This window comes from Mustela putorius, unplaced genomic scaffold (assembly GCF_011764305.1).
Source record: "Mustela putorius furo isolate JIRA1106 unplaced genomic scaffold, ASM1176430v1.1 tig00000198_pilon_pilon_pilon, whole genome shotgun sequence".
In the NCBI taxonomy this organism is placed as follows: Eukaryota; Metazoa; Chordata; class Mammalia; order Carnivora; family Mustelidae; genus Mustela; species Mustela putorius.
Window position 1 is genome coordinate 1,755,637 of NW_025421311.1, and position 27,726 is coordinate 1,783,362.

The 27,726-nt window shown below is 46.1% G+C and overlaps 1 protein-coding gene across 2 annotated transcripts in view; it reads right to left on the reverse strand.

Annotated features, from left to right (window-relative positions):
- Positions 1-2,232: 2,232 nt before the first annotated feature.
- Positions 2,233-27,726, reverse strand: part of PDGFD (platelet derived growth factor D) — a 220,243-nt gene continuing 194,749 nt past the window's right edge. For both annotated transcript variants that reach the window (XM_004764448.2, XM_004764447.2), the window contains exons 6-7: positions 13,859-14,073; positions 2,233-4,666 (exon numbers count right to left, since the gene is read on the reverse strand). In XM_004764448.2, the coding sequence (XP_004764505.1) occupies positions 4,541-4,666; positions 13,859-14,073 (341 nt within the window). In that variant the 3' untranslated portion in view covers positions 2,233-4,540. The remainder of the gene's footprint in view (positions 4,667-13,858; positions 14,074-27,726) is intronic.

Consider the following 27,726-nt stretch of genomic DNA (forward strand, 5'->3'; position numbering starts at 1 on the left):
TAATGTGTTTTAATGCATTTTGTTGTTCAATGAACTAATGAAACATTTAATTTAGTCAGTTTTCCCCATACTGATGGTGGCTAGATATCCTTTGATAGAAGTCAGGAAACATCCACCACCATATTCTGAAGTTTTTACCAAAATGGACAATAACAGCAAAGATTCACTTGTCGTGCTCAACTTTCAAAAAGTAGGGATTTGTTTTTTAACAGTTGGCGTTCTAAGCCTGTGACCTACTCACTTGGGAAACCATTTGCTCTCCTGGTCTCCTTGAATGGCCCCCACCTCCTGTGCCTTCCCAAAGCAGACACTGATCCAGATTCTCCCTGACCCAAAGATTGGTGTGTAGAGACTGATGAGAAAGAGGAGGAAGGTAGGGCTCACAGGGAGAAAGGAAAGGCCAGAAGCTATCAGAGGAGAACGAATTTGTAATATGACCTCAACCAGAGACGTGGAGGTACGAGAACATGACCCAGAATGTGTTCTTAAAAGAGAATCTATATTATAGGAATTATGTAAAATAGAAACTGAATCTGAGAGTAATTTTAATGTTTGGTTCCTGGCCACTGAACCCAGCAGCCTATATCCAATAGTTTAAAATAATTAGAAATTCAAATGGTTTTATTGGAAAATGAAGATTTCTTGGCCTGATTCAACCCCCCTCTCTTCTAATGTGGTCTGCTAAAGAGTTTTTACAGATCTCTATAGAAATGAGCTTTATATAAAAAAAATAATACAAGTTAACTTATAATTGAGGACGATAACCCGGACGGCAAGCATGAGGTATTAAATGAAGCGGTTAGTGGCTCCTCCATTCCCACTGGTGATGCCTCCCCTGCCACTGAGGAGACCTCCCCCACCCCCACCCAGGGCTGCAAGTCTTAACTTGATCTTTAAAAACAACACAATTTAAGTGGATGTCAATAAAAACCAGTGAATTATAAATATTCTCTCTTCCAGCACATTTGATCAGAGCCGTCAATAAACAAAACCGTATTTCCTGGGAGTTCAGGCGTGAACACTAATCTATGAATTTTGATTTAATATTCTACCAGAGGACCCCGGGAGGATATGAACAATTTGGACATCTGTTAAGTTATTCTCAGAGTAAAACTGGACACATGTATACTTCAGGAAATAACACAAGATGATTCAGGTTTCTGCATTAAGATACTGCACATATATATATATATATATATAAGCATATTCAGATAGCTGTGCATGTGTATATATAGTCTGATAACTTGGATTTTTATGTAAGAATCATGATCTACAGCTAGCATGATTTTTATATAAAAATCCAAGTTCTCTGAATTAACCACTATGCACAGCATTATTGGATTCCTTCCTGGCCCTCCCCACACTTTGTCTCACACATTAGCTGGTATTTCTGATGGGAAAATTGATTCTTGGCAAAGAAAACACGTCCCCACTGCCTTTCCCCAAGCAACCTGAAGCCATTCCGCTAAATGAAGTGGCCGAGTTTCACCAGCTCGGTGCTGCGGCTGCGTCCGGCAGGACAAAGCTGTGAGGAGGGGCTCAAGTTCTCGTCTGAGCAGAGCTCGCTTTGCCCTTTGTCCCCGCTCCCCCGGCCCCTGATCATAATCAAAGTCCTTAGGCTCACAACCCCTCACTGGTCTCCCTGAGCGGGAGCACCCCTCCCCGGCTGGGCTGCCCCTCGAGGAGGGAAAAGCTTCCAGGGCAGACAAAAGGGGAATAAGTCCCAAAGGTCCTGATGTCAGGCCCCCAAGGAAGATACAGGCTGAGAGCTGTCTTCAGGGAGGGAGGTCTGATGCGACTCTGTTTTATTAAAAGGCTGGTGGGAAAACAAACAGTCCAAGAGGCACAGCAGAACAGCTGCCCAGGCTCGGCACAGGGACGGAGCCAAAACCTGCTATTAGGGGACGAGGTTCACGCCCTTCCTGCTTTCCAAAATGAAGCCCACAGATGTCACCCCGTCCCGTCACCCCGAAGACTTGCATGCGTTGGTGAGAGGAAGGTCGTAGCACTGTACTCCTTTCAAAAGTGCCGTTGGGGACTAAATAACGGAGTAGTTTTGTTCAAAAGCAACATATATTTTTCACGAAGATAAGAGCCCTATTACATTTGCTATAGAAGCATGCGGTGAGAGGAAAAAAGTGCGTGTTGCCGACATGACAAAACACAACCAGTTCCGCTTATGAGAGTGTTCTGCCCCATAAGAACGGAGTGAATGAAAGGCATTATTCCAGGTGAGCGAGCCATGCAGAATTGCGGATTTATTAGGGTTTGTTTTGAAATGTAATTTGTACGGCGAGCTTTTCTATTCCTCTGATGGCGATGGAACAGATTTATTGGCTACACGTTGGAAGTGCAACAGATAACAGATAACCAAGGGAGACGTTTTAATAAAACACTCAGGAAAGAAGAAAGGAAAGTGAGCGAATATGCCTGCTTCCATTTCAGCTAATAAATAAAGAGCACAGATAGGGCTTTAACCGAAAACCACTGCGGTTATTGCAGCCTGGAAGGTTTATTGAAAACCAGGGAGAACATGCTCAGCTTTCACACACCCACGACAGCGTGAACGGCACAGGCCACAGTCAGGGGACACTCATTTGATCTGGGCACCCGAGCCGATGTTTTCACGGTAAACTTGCATGTGGCCGTGAAGGGGACCAGCAGGTCCCTGACCGCAAGTGTGTCTGCTTGGGACATTTCTGACTGTGCTCTGGGATTCTGGGCAACTAAACAAGGCAGGGATTCCCGCCCTCACCCCTCCGCAGCGAGAACACTGGGTGCTTCTAGGGAACTTTCACATCGTTAATAAGCAATGGCCTTCGTCTCCGAGAGCTGAGAGGGAAGGAGGCTATGAGTGAGGACGGTGGGGAAGGTGGTCCATGCTTTGAAGTCCAGGTGTATTTCGACCCCACACCTGAGCACCACGTCACACACCCCTCACTCAACCGGTCCTGGTCACTAGGGCCCTAGACTCACGGGAGAAGTCGGCTTTCCTTTTTTTGTTTCCAGGCAGCAAGAAAAGTGGGACTCTCTCCGGGTGGCCCTGGGGCTATCTGGATTTCAGTGTTTCTCTCTCTCTTGAGCCTGGAGAATGATGAATCGCTTCCTACTCCGGGACTCAGTCTCCTTTCCAACAGACATTGAGGAGCCTGGGAGGGAGAAATGAGAAGACCACCGATCCGAACTCAAGGTTTCTAGTGGCGGAGCAAGGCCAAATTTGTGTCCCCAGGACAGCCTTCTAAGAACGAGCTCCATGGATCTGGAGAGAACCACAGACTCCAGACCTGATTCCACTTAGTTCAGAAACAGGAATTCAGAATGGTGAGTGAGGGTACAATTAGGAAGTTACATCAATAAAACCAGGTGGTTTCTATACAGGAAAGCTTTTAGGCTATAAATAATTCAGGATGTTTGTCAAATTTAAATGCCATTATAAATCCAAGTTTGTATATCAGAGAGATGGGAGCATGAATGCAAGAGACATAAAATGGACTGGCATAGTTTGGAGAGGTTTGGATCCGTTATTATTAAGGACCCAATCAAATACTCCATCCAATTTCCAGTTCCGTTACTGTCTCTACATTCACTGTTCTTACTTTCAACTACCCAAGTCTTTCAACGAACACTAGTTGGAAAGGGTCATACAGAGTCCCCATGCCGTTTTCCAAAAGAGTTAGTTATTTCTGTGGAGGTGTTTTCCAGAAGGAAGCAATTCAAATTTCTGCTACAGTTAATAAACTGTCTCTGGGAGGATTATAATAACAAACCTTCTGAGAAATTTTTTGGAGACAGGTGTTCAATGAATTTGCATGCCTCAGCAGGATGCAGAAAAAGACTCAATGACTTACTTCCTAATGCATCTATATTATCATGGCATGCTTCTGGAGATGGGCAAGTATTGTCTACCCAGGTAAGCACGTAGTGTGTCCCATAGGAAACATGGTTAGGTCTGTGCCTTTGTCCCAGAATCCATAGTTTTCCTTTTTTTTTCTTTACAGTTAAGATGTATATATAAGAAAAGCTCATTTATTGGTTTTTAATATACAAGGTGCTTTCTTTAAAAGAGCAAGCTCCAAGATTGTTTTGTGATTCAAATTTTAAAATAACCTAAATAATCTTCTGAATCTTCCAAGGTCATGTTTCTTGTATTTAATATGTCCCTGAATTTGTCAAAAGATTTTTAAGGGTCTAAATGACGCCACCATGCATCAGCTCTGGTGTACCTCATTGTAGACACGGAATAAGCCGTTTGATGTATTGACACAGAGACGTGAAGAGTATGTACGTATGTGTACGTACGTGTATGGATTCTCTGACACTATTATTGGCTGCAATCCTATATTCTGGGCTATAGACGTTGACAATATACCTTGCTACTTGCCACGGCTAACCAAGCTGGGTTGAAACTCAGCAACCACTTGTATTCATTGCTTTGCAGGCTAGTAGTTAAGTTCGGCTGCTGGGAGGAAAAGAGTCTCTCGCCACACCCTCCTCAAACTAAGGATTCATTTGTGCTCAGCGTGTTTGTGTGCACACCCCTTTATCTCGGCGGTCTTGAGCTGCAGACACAGTCGCAGCGCTCGTGATGGTCCAGCTGGATGTCGACGAGAGCCATGTGCTTTGCTCTGCCCCTCCTCTTGAAGTGGCCCGGCTCAAACTTCAACACCTAGGACCAGAAGCACAGCGCCTGTTACAAAGTTCCTGTTAGAAAGCCCGGAGGGTTTAGCACAACGAGATGCCCCTTCTGCTCTGGTTCCCAACCCTTTGAGAAGCCCATAAGAACTCTGGGCTTGCGACGATGACACCCTCACGTTAACATTTTTACAACTGTCGACTTCCCCACGCGGGGAGCGTGGTCACTGGACCACAAGGTAACGCCACCAGCATCACCCGCCGGCAGCGCAGGATGAGCTCCAGGGTCCCAGCGGGACTTACGACAGCTTTCCAAGGGCCCGTTGTGTGCCAAGTGCGGCTCCAAACCCTGTTATAAATATTCTTTGAACAGAGCATATGTTATGGATAAATACAATACCGAGTATTGGTTATTTCTGGAAACAGAACAGCGGATAGTGTCACGAGCGCGAATACGCCGGTGCGGCTCAATGTTTGATGTAACGCCCGGATGTAATGCCTGATGAAGGTGCGTAGTGGCCATAATTACTTGAAAATGCGTGTATGTCCTTATCCATTTGTTAAAATGCAATACCTTTTGCGATTTAAAACAGACCAAGCTCCACCAGAATTTTTCTACCTCAATACTGTATTGATACAATGTTTCTTCATAAAGTATATCCTTAATCTCTTAAGTTAATAAATTGATTGGGATGACGCGGGGCTGGAGAGCATTGTGCTAAGGGAAGTAAGTCAGAGAAAGACAAATACCAAATGATTGCACTCCAACGTGGAATTTAAGAAACAAAGCAGATGAGCAAAGTAGGGGAAAAAGAGAGAAAGAGGCAAACCAAGAAACAGACTGAGCTACAGCGATCACAGCGATCTGCTGGTGACCGGCAGAGGGGAGGCGGGTGGGGGGCAGGGGAACGGGGGACGGGGCTGAAGGAGGGCACCGCGGTGATGAGCTCCGGGCGGGAAAGGGAAGTGTTGAACCACTGTGTTGTACACCAGAAACTAGTATCACGTGATATGTTAACACACTGGAATGTAAGTAAAAACTTAAAAAAATCTAAGTTGAAACATAATTATAGTATATTTACATGGAAGCTAACTTCTTCCCCGCAGTGGCCTTTGCCGAAATCAAACGTTCCTCGTCTCAGACACGATGCCTTTGGAAACTACACACGCGCTCCCACCGACACGGTTTCTCAGTCCGCTTCTCCTCTGTATGCTCTCAGGCTCCCGTCCGCCATCTGTTTGGATTTTTTTCCATTTTCCTTTCAGACTCTGAACTCCAGCAGGCGCTACCATATAACGATATTGTATGTTATAGTTTTCCAAGGATGAGCATAGACACGTTATTTCTTCTCCCCTCCGACACACCTTGTCATGTAGTAGAGGACGGGTCCTTATCCCTGTTTTATAGACGGGGGTCCGAGATCCTCAAGGAGGCCGCGTGCCTTGTGTGGGGTCTTCCGGCCACTGTGACTCGTGTGCGGGACTGTCCGCGAGGGTCCTAGCACCCCGGCATCCATGCCTTCTGATGAGCCCATGATTTCCTTGTGTCTCCAAGGGCTGTCGGGCTCCACGTGGGAGCCGGAGTGGGGACGTGCCCGGCTACGCTGGTCCCTGGTGAAGGCTACGTGTGCCAAAATCTTGCTTTGGACTCTGTGGGACGTTTCATGGTACTCCTCTGCTTCTTGACCAGGAATTCCTTCCCAGACGTTTGCTCGTCCTCACGTCATTACCTGCTTGGAGCCATGAACAGACCCAAACCCTCAACTAGGAAAAGCGGGTGCAGAGACCTCATTGCTTGTCCCCCAGTACGAAGCCAGGCTGGGCCATGGGGGCCCCAGGGAGGAGAAGAACAGATCAGCTCGTCTCTTTGATGTTTGATCAAGCTACGGAGTCTGCGCTCGGCGCATACAGAGCGGGACACGGATTCCCACCTGCAGCAGAGCTCCCGACAGATGCTGATGAGCACCGGGGAAGCGGGGGGGGGGGGGGACCCGACGAGAGCTCCTGCCAGAGGCGCAAACACTCCAAACCATCTGCTGTTGGTAAACTCAGTCCAAATGGCCGTTCTCAGAGCTAATTCTGTTGTTCTCTTTCCCTCCTGCGACTCGACTACTCTGACAGTCTGTGTCACCAATTCCACCCAATTTATTTTGTGTCTTAGTTTGGATCGAAGCCCTTCGAGAACAGCGGAAACAACGACTCACGGTACTGATGCCACACGCTGTCATAAGGGGCTTTTTTGCAAATATTATTTGGATTTCCCTGCAACATATTAGTACTTTTCTAATTTTCATACGTGAAAAAAGAGAGAGGTTAAGCTACTTGCCCACCGTTACGGAGCTGGCACGGGGACTTGACCCCACGTGGCTGAGCTCGCCTATGCCATGGGAACTTACGTGTGGACGGCTCGTGGGCAGTCTGCGCACACAGCGGAGGGTGAAGCAGCACCCCCGGGCCGGGGGCGGTGCCATCGGAGCCCGGGACGCTCCTGCTCTCTCCTGTTCACCTCCCCCCTGCATCTCCTCTTGTCACCTCCCTCCCTGCACCTCCAACAGACACAGCGGATAGACATACACGCCAGGGCCAGACATACAAACAGGGCCCCATGCTTTGGGCTACTTGTAACGCTTTCACAGTTTTGGAAAATTTGAAATACCAAGAGCAGAATCACAGTGGTCTGTGCCTTCCGTGTGTGGTCACCATGTGCTCACCTGCTGGGAACTTGAGGGTTCTGCTTCTTCATTTAAAAAATAAAACAAACAAAAAAACCCCAAAAGATCCCCCCCCCCCAAAAAAAAACCCACCCAGCAACAGTGGTTGCAGAATGTCTGACATTTTGGGTACTGAACAGCCCCACCCGTGATGGCCCAAAAGTGCAGCTGAGCTCTGCCCCGCCGGCGCGCTTGGAAGGCGTTTCAGGCTTGAGTCCCACAGCTTTGCTGAGAACTTCTTCGATGTGCATGAGTCGCTATTGTCCAAGACTCTACGTTAACCAGACTGAGGGTTCTGCAGATGGAGGGGAAGGAAGTGAGTCCCAAGATGTGAGTGTCTGAAGAGCATGACTGTCACAAGAGCCTAATGAGCAGTGATGACCGGCCGCTGGACTCCCGGGGCTCTTCGAGTTCTCATCTGACGGCCAACAGAAGAGCCTGGCAACGGCGTGAGCACAGAGCCCAGGTGGTTCTTCTAACCCATCTCCTGATGGTTCAGGGATTTTCCCTGTGTTTTATATGAAGGAACACGAGCATGGTATATATGGGTTTTGCTGATAAGAAGAGAAAAAAATGAATTGGCAGACACTCTCCCAGACAAGACCGGAAAGCACTGTTTGAACAAAGCGGAAATCGACTGCTTTCCCAGCTGATCACGGCGCTGATGTTCAAAGCTTTCAGACCATGTAATAGTCTGAGGTTCAGGTACGCCGCACTGAGAGGAGGAAGAAAGCAAAACTGACTTGAGAGAGCATGGGAAGTTAAAAGAGAAATGAAAAGCTTTTATCTGGGAAGGCAAACTGGCTGGTTATAGGTTATCTGCTCACTTTTAAAGGGAAGGAAGGAGCCACTGAATTAATTTCAGCTGCCGAAGGACACATACTAATAAGACCATCCCAAAATGCTTTCCTATTCTCTGAGCTAGGGCTCACAGCTGCGAGCGCACCCCAAAGTAAAAGCCCACTGACGACCCGCCAGCCACTTCTTACTACCTGTGGGTGGAAACCCTGAGCCTTCTCCACCACCCGGAGAACCATGCGAGTCCAAGCAAAGTTGACTCGGACTAACTGGAGAAGGACTAAGCCGGGTGGTGGCTTGCGCAACGCTACACAAAGTCAAAGATGCTCAATCTGCAAATTACCACATCACGAAAGATTTTTCACTTCATTTACTCGCCTCGTTGCCAATAAACCACTGAATGAATCATTGCCATAAAGCTATTCCACTAATAAAACAAGACTAGGCAGAAAAGCTATCTGCTGAGTTGGGTTCTTCTTGATTGGGAATATATAAAAAAAAAAGTTAATGCCTTTAATAGTTCTCAGATTAATGGCTGACATAGGAACACAAACACATATTTCAGGACAAATGCATTGTATGAGCTGGAACCATTAAGAGTTTATTTAAGATTGTTCCCAACTTTTAAAGCAGGCTGTACTCCATATACATAGTTTCTGATCTTTAAAAAAAAGAAAGAAAAAAGCTTCCTATTTTTGTTTCCCTTTTGAGCTTTTCCATGCTTCTAGACTTCATGAAAAATGTGCAGAGAGTTTAGATTTTTAAGGGCTGCTAGACCATTTTTCTGAAACCTAAGTGATTATGAACGAGAACATCTCGAGAAGGGATAACACATTATTTTCTGCCTGGACAATTACCGAGCTTGCGGGCAGCAGTCCCAGCAGACCGGAGCCTCGCAGCAGAAGGACTGACTGCATGTGGTAAGATAGGGTACTCAGGAAGAAAGACACAGACGACAGTGTTTAGGAACAGTTCCCTGGCTGATGAAGTCTGCAGGTGACCAAAGGCTGGGATTGTAGTCAGGGTCCATAAAACACTCATGAATACTGAAAATCCAGTCTTGCTCTCTGTAGACATTATGTTTTCTGGGAGCACACGGGGGCTACTGTGGGGGTGCACTCAGCTGCAGTCCAGCCTTGAAAGAGCGAAGCAGTTTCATCCATAATTCCGACAGCACCTTACAGGGCTCATGTCCACACACTGTGGAAAATGTAATGGAAGGCTAACTGGGCACCACATTCAGAGTGCAGAATTGGCAGGGATGACCATTCATGTCACAGATGGTCTTGTCTACCTGAGGGGGAGCATGGCCCAAAGCAGGTGTGCGAAGCGATGGCAGGAAGCTAGGTCTACAAGGGAAGGAATGTGCGCATTCGGCTGTAATGAAAAGCAGGGTCCATTCACTCAGGGAGCCATCGAGGTTGCAGGGAAGCCAGACCTCTCAGAAAACTCCACCCATATCTCTTCTGGACTTTCCAGTCTTCTGCCCTCACATCTGTTCAGTAGCCCCATGAGCCAAGTGTCACTGTTATCACTGATGGGTGAGTGAATTTCTCCATCAGCATTAACTGCTGATTGTCCGATCCTATCTTTACTCCTTTACATTGACCTAGCACTGCCACCTCCAGTTTGCTTCTGTTCCTTGTGTAAGGTAAGGTAGGATTTGGGGGGTAGGATGGTGTCATGGTTAACGGATGCCATGTCATTTCAAGTCTGCCTGGGAACCCCAAATTGGGGGTTATTGTGGGGATGAACTGAGGAACTCCTAGGCCCCTAGGCTGCCTTCCACACGGCAGAGCTGGAACCAGGGGCCACATCTTCCTTCCAGTCAGACAGTGTTGTGCTCTGTTGCCTCAGCTCATTGCAAACACAGGAAAAGCCCCCGGGAGTGTGGTCTCACAGTCTCACCCAAAGAGACAGAAAGAGGATGAAGCAGGGAGACTCTCCTTACGTTAGAAATGCTATTTCCAGAGAAAGGAACCAAGTTTCCTTGACTTTTGTTATGGTTGGTTAGAATCATAACCCCAAATCTCATTGCTTTTGCCACAGAGTAGAAACTCTTCACCAACTCATTTTGTTTCCTGTCTCTTTGATCTCAATTTCCCATTTTAGCTAAATTTGTTTCTATACCAGATGCTTAAAACATGTAAAAACCTAAAAGTATGATTATTTTATCCCAAGTCTAAAACTCAACAGTTTAAAACCTCTAATTAATCTCTTTTCATATATAAACATGTGCTTACACGTCCTGACTCTTAAGCTGTTAATAGGAAGCAGATTTTTAATATAAAATTCTTGAGCAAAATAAAAAGAATCTTCTAAAGTCATTATTTTTTTCCACTTAGTCCAGAAACAGAGATGGGTCTAGGCTGTGTTTTTCAATACGGCAACCCCCAGCCATGTGCAGCTATCTACATTTACATAACTTAAAATCACATAGAACTCAAAGTCCGATCTCCTGTTTGTGTCAGGTCCTCGTCAAGTGCCAACTAGCCACATGTCACCAGCGACTGCCATACTGGGGGGGCAGGGAGGGAACCCTCCCTTCACTGTAGAAAGTTCTACTCGACACGATGGACAGTTACAGCAGCATAGCGACAAAATCACGAGAGGAGGGACAGAGAAATTAACTCTGATCTCTCTCTCTCTGCTGCTTCGTGAATTTTTGGCTGTTGCCCGAATGTCCATTGATGGGAACCAGAGGATGACAAACCGCTAAGGTAACCTTATTTCTGGGGAAAATCCTGCTTCTCCATGGCACATTATCAAGGCAAGATGGGACCTGAAATAACAGCATCTACATGGTATGTTCTCTGGAAACTTCCTTCTGAAAACTCACTACCCCAAAGTAACTTTTATATCCTATGCATTCCAAGAGGCTGCAAAGAACTATTATTAGCAAACCGGGAAAATGCCTTAAAGGATACCTACCAGCTTTGGAGAACAGGAAATCATAAAGAAGGTAACACTGTATCGTACTGGTGGGGCTGGGGGGAAACTCGCTCAACCCCCTGCTTGGGAAACAGCATGACCCAAGAACAGAACAATTATCTAAGCTTCATTAGGAGCTTTATAATTTTTCCCATTTTATGCTTTAAACGCTGAGTGCTGAAATATTTGTGCAGAGTCACACAGGCCTGCTTATGTGACAAGTTCCAGTTACCCCTTAAGGGTGCTCACGGCCCATGGAAACTCATTTCACATCTCATCAGTTAGAAGCAGCAGCTGGGGAAACTGATTTCTTGTGTCTCTGGGTTAGAGCACAGATACAGAATAGAAAAAAGAACCAGGACTTTTCCCTAATGAGCCAGGCTCAAGCCGCCCCCACTGCTGGAAAGAGAACAAGTCTCTACTCTTTCCCGGGGGCACTCAGCAGAGGGATCACTGTGACATGTTGCAAGGTATTTTAGGAGCCGGGGGGTCAAGGAGCCAGACATGTTTGTGTCAGGTATGTGGCGGCTGAGAGAGTGATCGATGTTGTTTTGTCCCTTTGTCCAGAGCCTGGCAGAGTGACTTCGTGCAGAGCTCTGCAGACCCCAGAAGTAAAAATACTAAACTACAGTGTTTCAAAGAGCTGCTTCAGAGAGCAGCTTCAAAAAGATGCTGGCATCTCAGACCTGCTCCTGTGATGAGCAGAGATCAAGGGCTTCCCTTTCTAGATGTTAATTGTGAACAGAAATTTACAGGTAACCTCTTGGGTGGGCAGACAGAGACAAGAAAAGAAGCAAGAAAAGGACCCTTTAGAGTTCTTTAGCATTCACTGTCTGGAATGTGAGGGTTTTGTTGTTTTGTTTTGTTTTGTTTTAAAGGGGTGGTGTGCACGTTCAACTCTGCCATTTCTGCAATAAACAATATAAAACATGAAGCTGTAACTTCAAACTGAGTGGAGTCCAGAGGAAAATAAAACACTCTACAGATAGATCAAAGGCCTGTACTTAACTGTTTTTCCTCTGCATTTATGCCTAGGTAGTGATCTTGTCACTTGCTAGATTATTTTAATTCTAGCCTGATTACTGTATTCGGCACTAATCCTCAGGGTCTGACTAAACATTACAAAATTCAGGTTCTTAGATGCAAAGGACAACATCCTATCTAGAGTTCATCGGGTCATACAAAAATAAAACACAATGAACGCAGACTATAGCATTCTCTGGACAGGAGAACTTTTTTTTTTTTGGTTCCCCTTGAAAACTGCAGGGTGGAGTAAGGAATTCTTATGACTAAGAAAATAAGCTCCATGGAAGTCTGAAATAAAGTGTTTCTCCCATGTGAGGTAAGCCTGGTCCCTGTGGCATTTAATTTCCTACACTTCCCAAGTTGGAAATACCAGTTATGACGTCCCCGTTCTCATTTAGCTCCCGTCACCTCCTTAAACTTGTTTGTATTGACTTACTGTTTTCAGGACTAAAAAAAGAAAAAAAAAAACACCTTTTAAAAGCTGAAGGTTTTATTTAGGGGGCACACTTTACTCCTTTGTTTTGGTGGATACAAGAGGAAAAGCAACGCAAACAATCATTTCTCATGGTAATGTCTGCTTAATTGTTTAGATTATGTTCTTAAACACATTTTGGTATGACGTTTCACATCTTACAAAAGGCATTCCATATGCACTATTTTATTTGAGCCCCAGAACCACTCTATAAGTGATTATCTGTTATAATGTCTTAGTCTCATTTCACATATGTGAAAACGGAGTCTCCATATTTGTGACTTGGAAATACTCCCACGATTGGGAAGTAAGAGTGCTGCCAAGGTCAGGAACAGCTCTGAGCTCCCCTTAAATCCTTTAATGCTCAATAAAGTGCTGTGTGTTCAAAAAGGATAAGCAGTGTTACTAGTGATAGGAACACAGAGTCAGAAACACAGGGTTCTGTAGAACTCTGTTCTCCCTAAATTTTATTCCTCTTTTATCTTCATATTTACTTTTGTTTAGTTTTGCCTACTTTCACAGCTGATTTCCCAGGTAGCACTCAGTAGTCTTTAGGAAAAAATGGTACTTTTAGAAGAAAAATAATATCCTATTTAGAGAATTAAAAAGTCTCTCTAAACATCTTCTGTCAATTTACATTTTGCTATCTTCACTCTCCTAAATTTCTTAAGGGCTTGACTGCATTCAGGTTTGGCCCTTAGATTTTTCTTAAAGTGACCTAAATTTTGCCATGACAGCCTTTACAAATACCACATATTACTACAAAGAGGTCATGTGAGCTCTGAATCACTGCATCATGCATTTGATCATATAAATAAACAAGGATGTTGTCCCACAGGTTGCTTTCTGATGATTAGAAAACAGAGTCCAAGGGCACCTGGGTGACTCGGTCGGTAAGGTGTCTGCCTTCGGCTCATTCATGGCCTTGGGGTCCTGGGATCAAGCCTGGCATGGGTACCCCGCTCAGGAGGGAGTCTGCTTCTCCCTCTCCCTTCGATCCCCCCCACCTCTCTGCTGTTGCTCTCTCTGAAATGAATAAATAAATGAAATCTTTAAAAAAAGAAGAATAGAGAAAAGAGTCCATCTTTCAGGAGGTACTTAGCCCCTCTAAGGCATTTGGCTTGGTCAGTTTAGCTCATGTATAATTTCAGCTCCCAGTCATCCTTCCAGATGGCTGCCTTTGTGCAGTGAACAACTAGAACAACTGTAACCCATGGCCTGGTCGTCCAGCACCCTACCCTAACATTTCCAGCTGGAAAGAGCTCATGCATGTTTGAGAAGGACATACCTCATGATACTTTTTCACAGTCTTCCCAGAACTGCACGTGCAGGATTTCCAGTTCGCAGTCCCACAGCCACAGTTGCCCCCACAGCGCTGCACGAGGAGGCAGCGGGGAAAGAAGACCACGTGCGTCAGCTTCAGTTCCTCTCTTAAGTTGACGGAATAATTCCTGGGAGTGCAGCTGTAGCGCTTGACGTCATCATTGAGCCTGTCCAGGTCGACTGTAAGAAACACACACAGGTGTGAGCCAGCACCTGACCCGAAGCAAAAACTCCCAGCATGGGTTTTTGGGAAGCGTGTGGGAAGATGTGACAATGACCTTAATGCAGACATTGAATCTGTCCTTGGGATCTCATTTATTAACCTCACATGCAAGGTGGAAAATCTGATTCTCTTTTTATCCTATCTACTCTTCAAAAAAAAAATAAATCAGATAATTTAATAAATTATATATAATAAATATTATAATACTATGTGTATTAGAAAGAAAAAAATTACCATGTTAATAAAAGTATTTATTTGCTTGAAAAGAAAAAAATAACAACAACAAAGAAAAAACAAAAGCCTCAAAAACAAGGCTAAATCTTTATCTTGGTTCAATTTCCTTATATTTTTTTAATATAAAAAAAGAATTCCGAGGAAAGAAAATGAAGTGTTCAGCAATTTAAAATAACTGCCTTTATCTTAAAAACAAAACAAAACAAAACAAAACCCCCAAAATACATGGCCTCTCAATTCTCAATAAAACCTAAACCAATAAAACCTAAACCATGATTCTCTAAACCATGATTTAGATATAATTTGAAGTCTACCAGGGATGCATTAGGGACAACTACTCTATTATGCTTGGCTGGTGATGCAATTTTACAGGGAAGTATGAAGAAGAAAAGGGTTTAATTTCATTTTGACTCCAAAGTCAACCAAAATGTCCACGGAGCTGGCATTTTGGGGAGTGGGTATCGAGGCGTATTTGTGCCCTGCATCCTAGATGGCTACAGCACAGAGAGAGGACAAGGGCTGGGCTCTGCCCCAAAGCTGTGGCTGCCTCCCTCCCGAGAGCTGGAAAGGCACCCAGCTGCTTCCAACCTCTGTTTCCTCATCTAGGAAATGTCAACAGCAGAACTTCACCTGTCCCACAGCAATACCGAAGGCTGACGCTAGCGTGCCTGGCACACAGTCAGTGCTGATTAGGATTATTCTTCGTGATTCATTTTGATCTTTCCCTTTCAAGTCAAATGGTTAAAAAAAAAAAAAAATCCAGGCCTTTCTCTGGTTCTCTCTGTTGGTCGTGACTCTGGGTCACTGACAACCAAGGGGGTATGGTTACTGGGACTTTTGTGAATTAAGACCAACACCCCCAATTTTCACATTCTAGTCACAGTATGTCCTTGAATTAAATTTATAGTACTGTGTTTACACAGGTTCCAATCAGTGTTCTGCAAAAGCCAGCTAATCCTCTATGCACTTGGGGGTACATGCCCCCGACCACGCCCTAGAGGGCCCGGGAGGAATCCCACAAAGGCGAGCAGACAGCAAACACCCAGGCTGCCTCTGCACTCCCGCCTGCGAGCGTCTTAGTCTTAAACCCAAACCGGCTGAGGAGCGGTGAGCGTGCTCTTTTGGGGTCAAAGCTAGAGGCTAGGGATGCTGTCCGGAGAATGCAGGGGAGGGAAACCCAAAACAAGGGAGGCTCACGGGAATGAGGGGGTCCCCTTCACACCACGAAGTCAGCGGACAGTCTGGCGATATGGGCAGATGACCCCCTGACTAAGGAATTAATGGCAGTTGGGTTAATGCCCTGCCTCGAGAGCCTTTCCATAGGAGCGACTGGGCTTTGAATCTCCAGGGCAGGGAACTCCCCCCACCCCCACCAGCTTCCCTATGCTGAGCCTGCGACACGGGGGGGGGGGGGAGGCAGGAAGGGGCAGCTGAAGGAATGCTGAATAACTTCTGTGCATCATGTATGGCTGGTTTTTTCCTTCCTTTGTAAAGACGTGTCCTAAGTTTAGCTATAATCAATCCAGATTTAAATCGAGTGAACTGTGTCTTGGGAAAGGAACAGTTTTATTGCTGCTAAAGCCCTGGAAGTAACTGCCAGCAAAGCAGGAAGGATTACGTAAATGCATTAGGAAGCACCGCCGTCATCCATTCCAAGTGTCACCTTGAGACAAACAGTGACGCTGGCTGGCGCAGTGCCACGCCATGGATGGGGCTTGTGCTGGCGGCTGCAGCTGCCGAGGATGCTAATGGGGGTCTATCTGGTCGACCGCTGAGCAGTCAACAGGTGCTGTTAGCGAGGAGAAGGGGTTGGGGTGCAGGAAGGCAGAGGGGGACAGGCAGGAGGGCGCGTGCTGAGGGTCTCCAGGTCAGCCCCCCATGAGGCACCTTCTACCCATCACCGCACTTCACCGTCCCCCCACCCTGTTAAGGCGAATGGGAAATGGGACACTGGGCTTCGGAGCTCTTCCCCCTTTGGCCCCAGCTTCTGGCACATCTAGGAGAACGGGGGCATGGCTGTCTCTGAAAACCAAAGGAAGAAGAGCTCCCTGGTGCCGCAGGATGTCTGGGGCGGGAACAGGTGCAGCCTTCTCCCCGGGATAGCCCAGAGCCCCGAGACAGCATGCCTCTCCCGGAGATGTAGCTAAGCCTCAAGGTGCCCTCAGCAAACCAGGGAGAGGCACGTCCTCCTGCCTTGTCTGGAAGCAGGACTCTTCACATCACGTAAGTGCTTTACTGACCAGCACTGGTCCCCCCCCAACCCCCGGTTCCCTGCCCACTGGGAAGAGATGTACGACGCCATCCATTCTAGCTTCAGGTCACCAAAGTGATCACTTTGGCTGTGGCCCGGGCTGACTCCCTGGCATCCAGCAGCCCTGTGTCTCTGGGGACTGAAACCACCAAGGCACTCAATATAGAACTTGGCATAAAACGTGCTTCTGAGCAGATGCAAACAGCTGCAGACGTGACTGTGGGCGTTCTGCAGGGGACACTGAGCTCTCCGTCAAAGGGGACGCATGAGGCGGCGCCCGGAGCAGGACGCCGGGCAGCAGGCGGAGTGGTGAGCAAACGTCGGGGCCTCCCAGGATGGGGGCTTGGCTTGAGCCTCTGGAGGGAGATCCAGGGAGAGGGCTTTGCTTTCCATTCCTGCTTCGGTCTCCAGACAGGAACAGGACAGGGCAGCAAGGAAGTCCCCAATGTGATTCAAGGGCCCTGGAATTTCATCTATTTTCCCTTATTTCACCCTGGTGTACATAATGTTACAATTCTTCTTTTGCTGTCCTTTTGAATTTGAGTCTTGTCTTTCCATGGATCTTCGACATCAGTTTTCCAGGCTGGGCACTGACAATCTGTTCAAAGGGCCGAGAAGGGGCCACTGTCCTCAGAGGCTTTCCCTGGACATATTAGTCCAATGTGGGGCCCGGCACAGGGCAGTGGGAGAGGCCCTCTTTTTGTAGCCCTGGCCTCAAACACAGGTCCTTCGCTGGAGATCCTTGTGCTGTGATGAGTTCTGGGGTCTGAACACTGGGGACGTGTCAAGCAGGAGAGAGCATTCAGTCTCCAACCCACGGAGGCTCCAGTGTGGCAGGACAGGATGGATAGTCAGCCTGGTCTGGATGATCCCAGCCGCCCAGGCTAGAGTCTGAATCCAGGCTTTCTCCTGCCTCTGCACGCTTCTGACTGTGGTCTGAGGATCTGAAGGCGGGCAGGGGGTTGTGGGGGCAAAGAACAGCTTCCATGAACCATGCTGGGGTCTCCCCACTGGAGGACCACTCGCTGTCCCAAGGACCAGGTTTCCCAAGTCTGTGACAGACCGTGACCTGCCATTTTCAAGATGTTGCCGGTGACGAACCCCCAAGCCTGTGCGCCCCGAGCACACACACTCATTTATTGGGTTCCGCAGGAGAAGTACGCCAGGTTCTGGCTGACCGCCTAGAGCCTACTTTCTTCTTTGGCATCGAACAACACAATGCATTTCTCCATCGCCCCCAAGCGGAAGGAGCCCACGTCTGTGCACGATCTGCATCTGAAGAAGCCATGGAGACAAGCACCTTTTTGCCCTTGCCAGACTGTGGCCTTAGCCATGAAAACCGGTCACAAGCCCACGCCGAGAGCTGAGCGGATCGATAACAAAAATCTGTCTTTAGAGGGAACCCGTGCTGGGGTCCTAACGACCGTTTGGACGGGACAGATACAGCCGGATAGGCACACCTCCCTCGCGGTGTCAAGTCTCGCTTCACCACACTTGCAGATACTTGTAGACGCCGCCCTTTTCACAAAGTGGAGGGGTGTGGCAACACGAGTTGTACAAATCAGCATTTGTCCCCTTTGTCGCATTTTGATAAATCTCACAATATTTCAGACTCTTCCATTATTATGGTATCTGTTACAGTGATCTGTGACCAGCGATTGGGGCTCACGCAAAGCTCAGGTGGCGGGTAAGCATTTTCAGTTCTAAAGCCTTTTTTAACCAAGCTGTGAACATTGTTTCTTCCGACGGAATGGGATTGCACACGACACCACGCGTAAAAACAACTTTTCTACACACCAGGAAACCACAGCATTCCTCTGACCTGCTCCCTTGCAGTATCTGCTTTCTTCCCGTGGGCCCCCCGGGCTGGAACCGAGCACAAAGTGTCTCCGATGTGTGCCTGCGGGAGGACCCACGAGCTTGACACACGGCATGGGCGCCAGTCAATCTATTTCAAGGTTTTTTTGGTGAATACAAAAATTCTCTGCGAAACAAAATAATGTCCTCCTTCTGAATGTAGGAAAGCACTGTTTTTTTGGTTTTGTTTTTTATTTTTTTCTCTCTACGCAGGTTTGATTTGCTGCTTGTTTTGCTTAACAGGGAGATGATCCCCTTGGGTCAGCGCCTGGGGGTCAAGTTGATTGGCGGCTTTCGCCGTGCTGGTCTTCCAACCGTCGCCACTCGGCTGCGTGTGTCCCCAGCCTTTGCTTGATCTCCCGGACTCCCCTGGGTCTCCAATTAGACTTCCCCAAGTTCTTAGAGCCAGGAAGCATTTTCTAACAACCAGACCAAGACTTCACAGTGCTCAAATTCTTTATAAACTCTTTTAGCAGCCACACACCACCAATATATTACCATACACACACACACACACACACACACACACACAGCATGTGCTGAAGGCGTGGGAAGTCTGTGTGCTTGAAGTAGGGCTATATATGCATGTATATATACCTATTACATGTATATAAGTTATACATATGTTATATATAAAAACAAATTTAAAATATAAAAAATACATATTTTATATATAAAAATATATATGTAACTTTTTAAGACCATGCTTTTGTCATTCTAGTTCACTTTCCCTAGCACTCAAGTCGACTATGTCATTTTAATCTTCTAGGGCTCAAGTCAAAAGCCATGTTCAGCCTCCATCTCCTCTGATCGCCTGCTACAGGCTCACCACACTTTCTCTGCCTTCTGCCATAGCCCTTACTTCAAAGACCTTGCTTTGCCCCTTTCTTTTATTTAGGCGTTTCTCTTCCATTAAAATATAAGGTTCATGGAAGCAGAGAGTTAATCACCGTTTGATTCCTCCTCTCCTAGGGCTTAGCCCGAACGGAGGTCATTTAAGTCCTGCTCTCCTAAAATCATCTGGTTTCAACCTGGTCTCCTAAAACCATTTGGTTTCAACCAAATCCTGCTGAAAGACGTACGGCATCTCTGAGGACAGAGCATGTGTGCCATTTCAGGATGTCTGGAATAACCAAGGCCAGTAAAAACAACTGAAGTCCCTACTTCACCAGACAGGTGTTTTCTGTCTGGTAAAGTAGGGACTTCACCAGATTTTCCTTAAATCAGAAGACTTCCGAGACTCTGAATGGATACCCATAAACTTAAAGTCAAGGTCAGAGAGCGTTGCGGACACTGGTAGCCCTACTCCTCAGTCCAGTTTTCTGCTGCACTATCTGAAGGAATCAGACTGCTGCTGGTGCAGGACAGAGAAACTAGCCTTGGAGAACCGGCTCTACCAAGGAGGAACCATGACGCGTGGCGATGACTGGCTCTGAGACCCACAGAATCTAGAAGCGGTGCCCCCGGGAGAAGAGGGCGTCAGGAAGGCTCGCTTTCAGATACGTGGCTCGACGCGCCCTCTGCCCCATGGGGAGAAGGGCCACAATGTGTTACGGAAAACACTAAAAATAAGCCTTTGATTCTACAACCCTAGATTTATGAGGCTTTGGGAGAGGGTGGGCGGGAAGGGGAAAAGATGAGTAATTGTAGTATTTTATACCAAGTAACTAGGGTTTCTCAGCCCCTTTCAAGGTTCATAAATTCCCCAGGAGGAGTCTGTTCATTTTTACGGACATTACACCTCATTGTGATTTTCAGACTCCCTCTTCCATAAATCAGCCCATAATTGTGAAAACTGTTTCCACACCTCAACCCCCATTTGGAAGCACAAATAAATCTGGAGAGAGCAATGACTTTATAACTTTTAATGAGAAAATATCAGGATATCTTAAACTTAAAATCATGAATTTCACGACTCCGTTTGCTGGTTTAGTTTCTCAAGAACGGACATATTTACCACGTGTATTTATAGTGATTAACCTACGTCACCAGGTTCCCAATCAGACAACAGTGAATTTTTGGGGTTTAAAAACGTAAATAGAAAGGTACTGAGCACCTTTTGTGTGCCTGGTTCTCTGTGAGATGCTGTCATATGTGCAACTCTCAGTGACTTCTGGTAACAAACTCTCATGGGAGACACAACTGTCCCCAACTGATAGATGTGGGGACTGACAGGCAGAGAACTTAACCGACCTGCCTAAGGTCGCTGGACACAGAGTAGGCATTTGACAAACACGTGCAACAAAGGGGGTGAGTGCACGGCCGTCTGCAAGGTGCTGAATGAGGCAAGACGGCCGCTGATACCATCAGACGGCAATTCTCTGAACTCTAAGAACTGTGACCTGGTAGGACGTGTGAAGTCCATCAATGCAACAAGAAACAGGAAAACAAGCTAGGAGGGGAATCAGAATCAAGCGGGTCTTGAAACATCTTTCTCTCACGGAAGAGACCGAGTCTCGGAGCTTCAAACACCGCTGAGCTCCCCAAGGCCTGGCCTGGGCAGCGAACACACCCCAGTCCGTGGCACGACTCTCTCCTTTGCAGCTACCATCAGACATTCTGATTTTCTTTTAGTGTATAAATTGGCAATAACGGTACTTTCCTGCCAAGAAATGTATAAAGATTGAATGAGTTAAGGGGCGCTTGGGTCATGCAGTTAGTTCAACGTCCCATTCTTGGTTTCAGCTCAGGTCTTGATCTCAGGATCGTGGGATCGAGCCCCACATCAGGCTCCACGCTCAGTGTGGCGTCTTCTTGAGATTCTCTCTCTCTTTCTCTCCCTCTACCCCTTCTTCTCATGTTCTCTCTCTCTCTCTAAAATAAATACAATCTTAACCATGAGAGACTATGGACTCTGAAAAACAATCTGAGGGTTTTGAAGGGGCAGGAGGGGTGGGAGATTGGGGGAACCAGGTGGTGGGTATTAGAGAGGGCACGGATTGCATGAAGCACTGGGTGTGGTGCAAAAATAATGAATACTGTTATGCTGAAAATAAATTTTAAAAAATCTAAAAATTGAATGAGTGAAGGGTGTCTGAAGCACAGATCCAAACCCTAGCCCTCGGCAGGTGTCCCCCACAACACTGTCACAATGAATAAAAGAGATAAATGAGTAGGGTTAAGCCCAGGATGCCCCAAACAGCTCCGATGCTGCAGTCGGGGTCACTAAGGGAAGGAGCATCACGTTCACCTCGACCCCCCATGTCAGAAGGCATGCGTGTTCAGTTTAATTCCCTGGGGCTTAACATGGTCCTTTGTAAGTCAAGAGTCAATGGGCTGGTTTTCCCAGCACTGGTGGTTCTGGAAGGAGTGTGTGCTGTAGGAAGGGTGTGCGCTTTCCCTGCATCCACAGGGGCACAGGACAAAAGGATGCTTCCCAGAAAAAGTGGATAAGGGACCCAGGAGGCAAAGACATCCATCATTAGCCAGAGTGACCATTGGGCGAAAGGCACACACGTCACCCCAGACACCAAAGTTACCTACTATTCTCCACCATTAAATGTTTTCCAGTCAATTGTGCTCTCATGGGAGGGGGGTAATGGGCAATTAAAGGGGGTCAGGATACCCACAAAGGCGGACAACCTCATCATGTAGGAGGAAAGCGAGGCGCCAGGAGGCAAAGGACCCAAATCCTTGTCCCCGCACGGAGACTTCCTTCAAAGCTTTTACGTGAGCCCGCACAGATACACACAATGTGATCAACAAAAATGCGTCTTTCCTTAACGCTTTCTGGCGAACGGAGTGGGGAATCCAGATCCTTTCAAGTCCTATGGGTCATCAACAGGGGCTGAACTCTTAAAAAAAAAAAAAAAAGTGTTTTTCAAAGGAAACATCTAACAAGCCAGAAAAGTTTCTGGGTCAACAGTATCCTAGAAAAGTTTAGTACTTGCCGATCGATTATTTTGTAAACTTGTAAGGAGTGGACTGATTTTACGGATCCTTAAACCTGGCAATATTTGGATACTCCGTAGGAGGCTCTTCAGATTAGCGATGATTATCTGACCGCCCTCCAGGGAAGAAAGCAGAAGAGTTCACAGAAATATCTTGGTTCTGTGCCGTTTTACCTAAGTAACAGTAGTAGCTGTAACGTGCCGAGGGCCCGTGTTAGTGTCTCTTGTTCATCCCAGCACAGCTTTGCAAAGTGGTTGTAACTAGAGCCGTCCAGCAAAGGGCAGAACGCGGCCGCCCACGGGCTACCAGTAACTCCGCGAGGCCACAGTTCTTTCGGATGTGAGTTAGAATTTTATCACAAGCGTACTTGACGACAGAGTCCACGCTTTTCCTGCTGCTGCAGCCGTTCTCCTGCTCCCATTCCATCAAATTTGTGGAAGACAATTTTCGTCCAGATAAGGACGGCTTTTACTTGGGGCCTACGACATGGTTCAGCAGGTTCAAGGAAACCGACCCTCTTTCAACCTCAGAAATTAGAAAAATAAATCTGTTTTGATTTAACGTCCCCTGTACCTCGTTTAATTGACACAGAGATAGTTACAGGGGATGTTATCTCCAGACTGACTCAACGGATTCATCACTAGTGTCAGCCAAAGGCCCCCGGCAGGTTGCTACCAGATAGCAAATAGGCCAAGTGAAGGCATTGGTGTCGTGATGGCTTCAGCCCGTTCTAGACTACGTTCACGTCTTAATATGCTATGAAATTATTTCCCTCATTCGAAATCATATTTGAAAGAACAATACTTGATTGTCCTAGTTCGTAGACAAGGGCATGACAAAGAAGTGGCAATAAATGACAAACTTAAAAATTAGAAGTATTTTGACCTGGGAGAATTCAGAACCAAGTCAAACATTTTGATCTTAAATGTATGTATGTTACTGAACCCTCAGATTCTAGGCTAGCTGCTCACCCACAGATCGTCTTCAAATTAAGAAGTCAAGTGGCTTAGATCGTAGAGAAAAATAATGCCATGTGAGAAATCACAGAATTGGTATCAGAGCCTCTCAAACGGGTTACTAACCGTCCCAGGGTTAGAACCCCCAACCACTTAGAGTCTGTAAAAATCACATATTTCAGGGACACTTGGGGGGCTCAGCTGGTTAAGCGTCTGTCTTCGGCTGGGGTCACAATCCTGGAGTCCCAGGATCGAGCCCCATTTTGTGCTCCCTGCTCAGTGGAGAGACTGCTTTTCCCTCTCCTTCTGCCCCTGCTTGTGTTCCCTCGCGCGCTGTCTCTCTCTGTCAAGTAAATAGACAAAATCCTTTAAAAAATAACATATTTCAAACTCTATCACTTACAATCGATTTAATATCAATATGTTTATTCCACTTAATGTAGAAATGCTGATTTTTTTTTTTTAAAGAAGAGTGCACATGAATTCTGTCACATGCATTAAAAAATAGCAACCCTTTGGGGAAGCATTTACTTGTGGTAAGTAAAACTGTCGTTCAAAACTATTAGGTTGGGGGACGCCTGGGTGGCTCAGTGGGTCCTGGGATCGAGTCCCACATTGGGCTCCTTGCTCGGCAGGGAGCCTGCTTCTCCCTCTGCCTCTGCCTGCCATTCTGTCTGCCTGTGCTCACTCTCTCCCACTCTCTCTCTGATAAATAAATAAAATCTTTAAAAAAAAAAAACAACTATTAGGTTGGAATGCTCCAAAAATTGTATCCATAGTTGAAGACCAACACTGATGCTGTGAAAATAGGCTTCTCCCTTGTTCTAATTTGTTGGATTTTTTCCCTATGACACAAAATGTTTGGGGAAAGTCAAGTTCTTCTGGAATAAGTTAAAAAAAAAAAAACCAAAAAACCAAAACAAAACCCAACAGATCTCATTTACATTGTCAATGACCATACACGGCATCTCATTCCAATTTTAGTATATGTGCTGCCGAAGCGAGCACCATACATGGCATCTCAATGAGCTCTCCACTCTAATAGAGTGTAAGACTGATCATTTTTAAGTGAAAGATATCTAAAATCCATTATGAAGTTGAATAAAGTTGTGCTGCCCCTAAATTCAAAGGATTGTGGCTGTAAAGAAATCACAGTGTGGTTTCGTTTAGGCCACCATGGTCTTGCGATGATTATAGTTTGCAGAAGATCCATGTAACTTTTTACCTAATTATGTACAAATGTTTTTTATTATTAGCAGAGTCATCAGAAAAAGTAAATGCAACTTGAACTTGTTTTTTTTTTTTTTTTTTTAACTTTTTGGCAGCTTTCAGTGAAAGTATGAGGTTGAAATTATTGGTAAAAACTGAGTTGTGGAACTACAGTTATGGACAAATTTTGATAATCCTTGTCGTCTCTTTCTCCATATCCCTTAAGACACAGAACATGGGAAACATGGGCTTGTAGTGTTGTCTTCAGTCCAGAAGCTGCGATACACAAGTCTGGGCTTCTCTTTTATTTGCGAATTTTTGAAAAGTCGACTTTAGGTGCTGAAGTTCTGGCTCCAATATGTGGCGAGGTTATTGTCCCTTTTCTCTTCCTCTTTTCCCCAAACTTCATTGACCTCTTGCTCTCCATGTACAAGTCTCTTCCTAGAAAGACCTTGAATCTCCCTGTCACCAAATCTGCTTTCAAACAAACACTAAAATCGAAGCATACACATTAATTCTAAATAGGTACTATCCCTACCTCGTTACAAACATTCCACACCCAGGGTGTTTGTGTTTTATTTTAGCGTTTATAAGACTCTGTGTTTGTACATTCACATTGGAGGGTCATCTTAGAATCCTCTCTTTGATATCACAAAAAATGTCCCTTTGATCCATCTGGACAAATCAGAGGAATGGATATTCAACAGCTATCCATAACCAATACTTGCTTTTTACAGCATTAAAGAATTATCATACTGACAAGAGGAAATTTTTTCAGGATCCTACAAAGTTCACTCTTTTATTAGCCATCCAACAGACCTCCCTTATCTGTAACTATGTTTCTGTCCCCACTCTGCATTCACTGCTTCCTTCCTTATACAACAGATCAGAAACCATGAATTTGTACTTCTTGAGTTTGAAAAGCTGACAGCGACAGCTGAGACGTTAAACCAGACTTGTCCTCGTGTGTGAGACAGGCATGCAGGTGGTGTGGTGGGCGCAGAATGATAAACAATGAAGTCAGCACGTTTATACAAGCGCAGGGACCGTGGACACTGGCCAGGGCTTACAGAAACAGTACAGACCCGCCTTAGGGCCATTCTAAACAAGAGATTAAGAAATGGAACCCAAGCCAACCGGGGAAAGAAGTGTTGACTCCGTCAGGACTACACGGAACGTCACCTTGAGAGTTCTTGCGAGGTTCTGTCAGGACCAGAGGCGTTCTTAATAAGCTACAGTCCTCAGTCTTATGGGGCGGGTTCTTGCAAACTTTGGATAAATGCTCCTGCTGGATTAATATCTTTAATTCCACACACATTCACGGAGGCTGTGCCGAGAGCCCGAGATACAGATGAACAATGTCGAACACCATGCCCTCAGCGTTGGCTGCCACTCAGGATGGGTCTCAGTCTCCCATGGGCCGTAAAACAGCACCGACTGCTCAGCCCACCCCCAGAGGCCGGGAGTCAGTGTGGCTGGGACCAGACGCGCGGGCTTCCTGCCGTTCCCCAGCTGACTTACTACTCGGACCTGGAGGTCCTAGGATCTCACACTGCCTTACAGAAGACACCAGACACAGTTAACTGCAGTAGTAGGCATAGGAAGGCTGTAACGTCCCCAGGACTCCAGACTCTGAGGTGGCGGGCTTCAGAGGGAGAGGATGAGGGACAAGGAAGGCTTTGCCAGCACAGCGATGCAAATATATTCTGGAATCCTCAGTAGCCAGAGCTAGCTGATGCTTCTTGCACAAGTACTATGTGCAGGGGCTCTCGACGGCCCTGCTAATGACCACCGGAGGTAGATGTAATCACACACGTTGCCTGGAGAAATGGAGGCACAGGAAGACCAGCGACTTGCTGGACCGTCACAATACCTATAAATGGCAGAGTTTATAGGACACTCTGCCTCCAACTCAACATAAGTTCTGGGGGAAAGAAAGTAATGGATTTAGGTGATTTTTTAATTTAAAAAATCCAAATGATAGGTACCAAGCAGAATTGCTCCTCAGGTAGCTATCGTACGGAAGCTAAGAAAGAGTCAGAGTTTTTCATTTCTTTGTCCATTACCATCTCTTCCTGTTTTTTTCGGGGTTTTCAAAACACTGTGAATCTTTTACTTTCCTTCAAGTTGATGTAAGTGAGACCTAAAGACAGCAACACTACAGAAAAGCAATTTCTTATCTGAGTTGAATCCAGCCTGAGACCCGGGGAGACTCTGAGAGCTCCGGCGATCTGCCTACGGCATATCTCCAGGATGTCAAGGACACCAGGGACTCCCTGTCCACCCCTTCACTGTGTGTTTTAAGTAGATAAAGTAGATAAAGTTCCAGACCTGAGCCATAAGCTGCAGGCCCAGGCAGGATCTAACTAATCAGTCATTCCAGGACAAATGCTCTAACAGCTCATGCTTACTGACACAAGCATTTTCTACCAGAGCAGGCCAAGTTCATGGTTCTTCAAAGCGCCCCTGACATTATAAACTGTAGGAAACAAGCTCTATGTTAGCAAAATACCTTCATATCTGTGGTGAAAACGAGCCTTATGAGACTTTTAGTGAAAATTTCAATGATAAATTTTAGCAAATAAAGCAAGAATGAAAAGGGTTAGAAACTATAGTTTTATTCAATAAAAGTCATTACAAGATATTTCACTATTAATTTAAACATGCAAAGAAACACCCTCATCTCAGATCCTATTGCTCAGACGTATGAGTAAGATACTAATTTTTTGTGACTTTCAGTATTATTGTTTTAACTCAAGATGTTTTCTTGTGAGTGTTCCTCTCTCCTCCCCTCATGATGTTTGCCTGAAACTTCCAGTGGAACGCATGCCCAGACCACCCCCTCCAAGTCACCCCATGCCTTCCTTGAGTCTTCTCTGGGACATGTACGTCCTATGAAGCCTCCAGAGCACCAAGCACACAGTAGACCTTCATAAAATCATTCAAGAATATAGACACTGAATGGGAAAACGTGAAAGCTTCCAAAGAGCTCTGACCACTGCTTTCCCAGGAGCCTATCTTACCATCATCGAGTCCTGAGCTAAATCAACATTCACATCTGTTGGAGAGGCCCAGCGGACCACCACATGGGCACTGGCCCTAGGGGTGAGAGACCATGATGCTCATCTTCTCTCTACTGCCCACAGGCCACACAGCTTGTACCAACACACTTCCTTCCAGTGACAGCGAGGCTAATAATATCTTACTTGCCA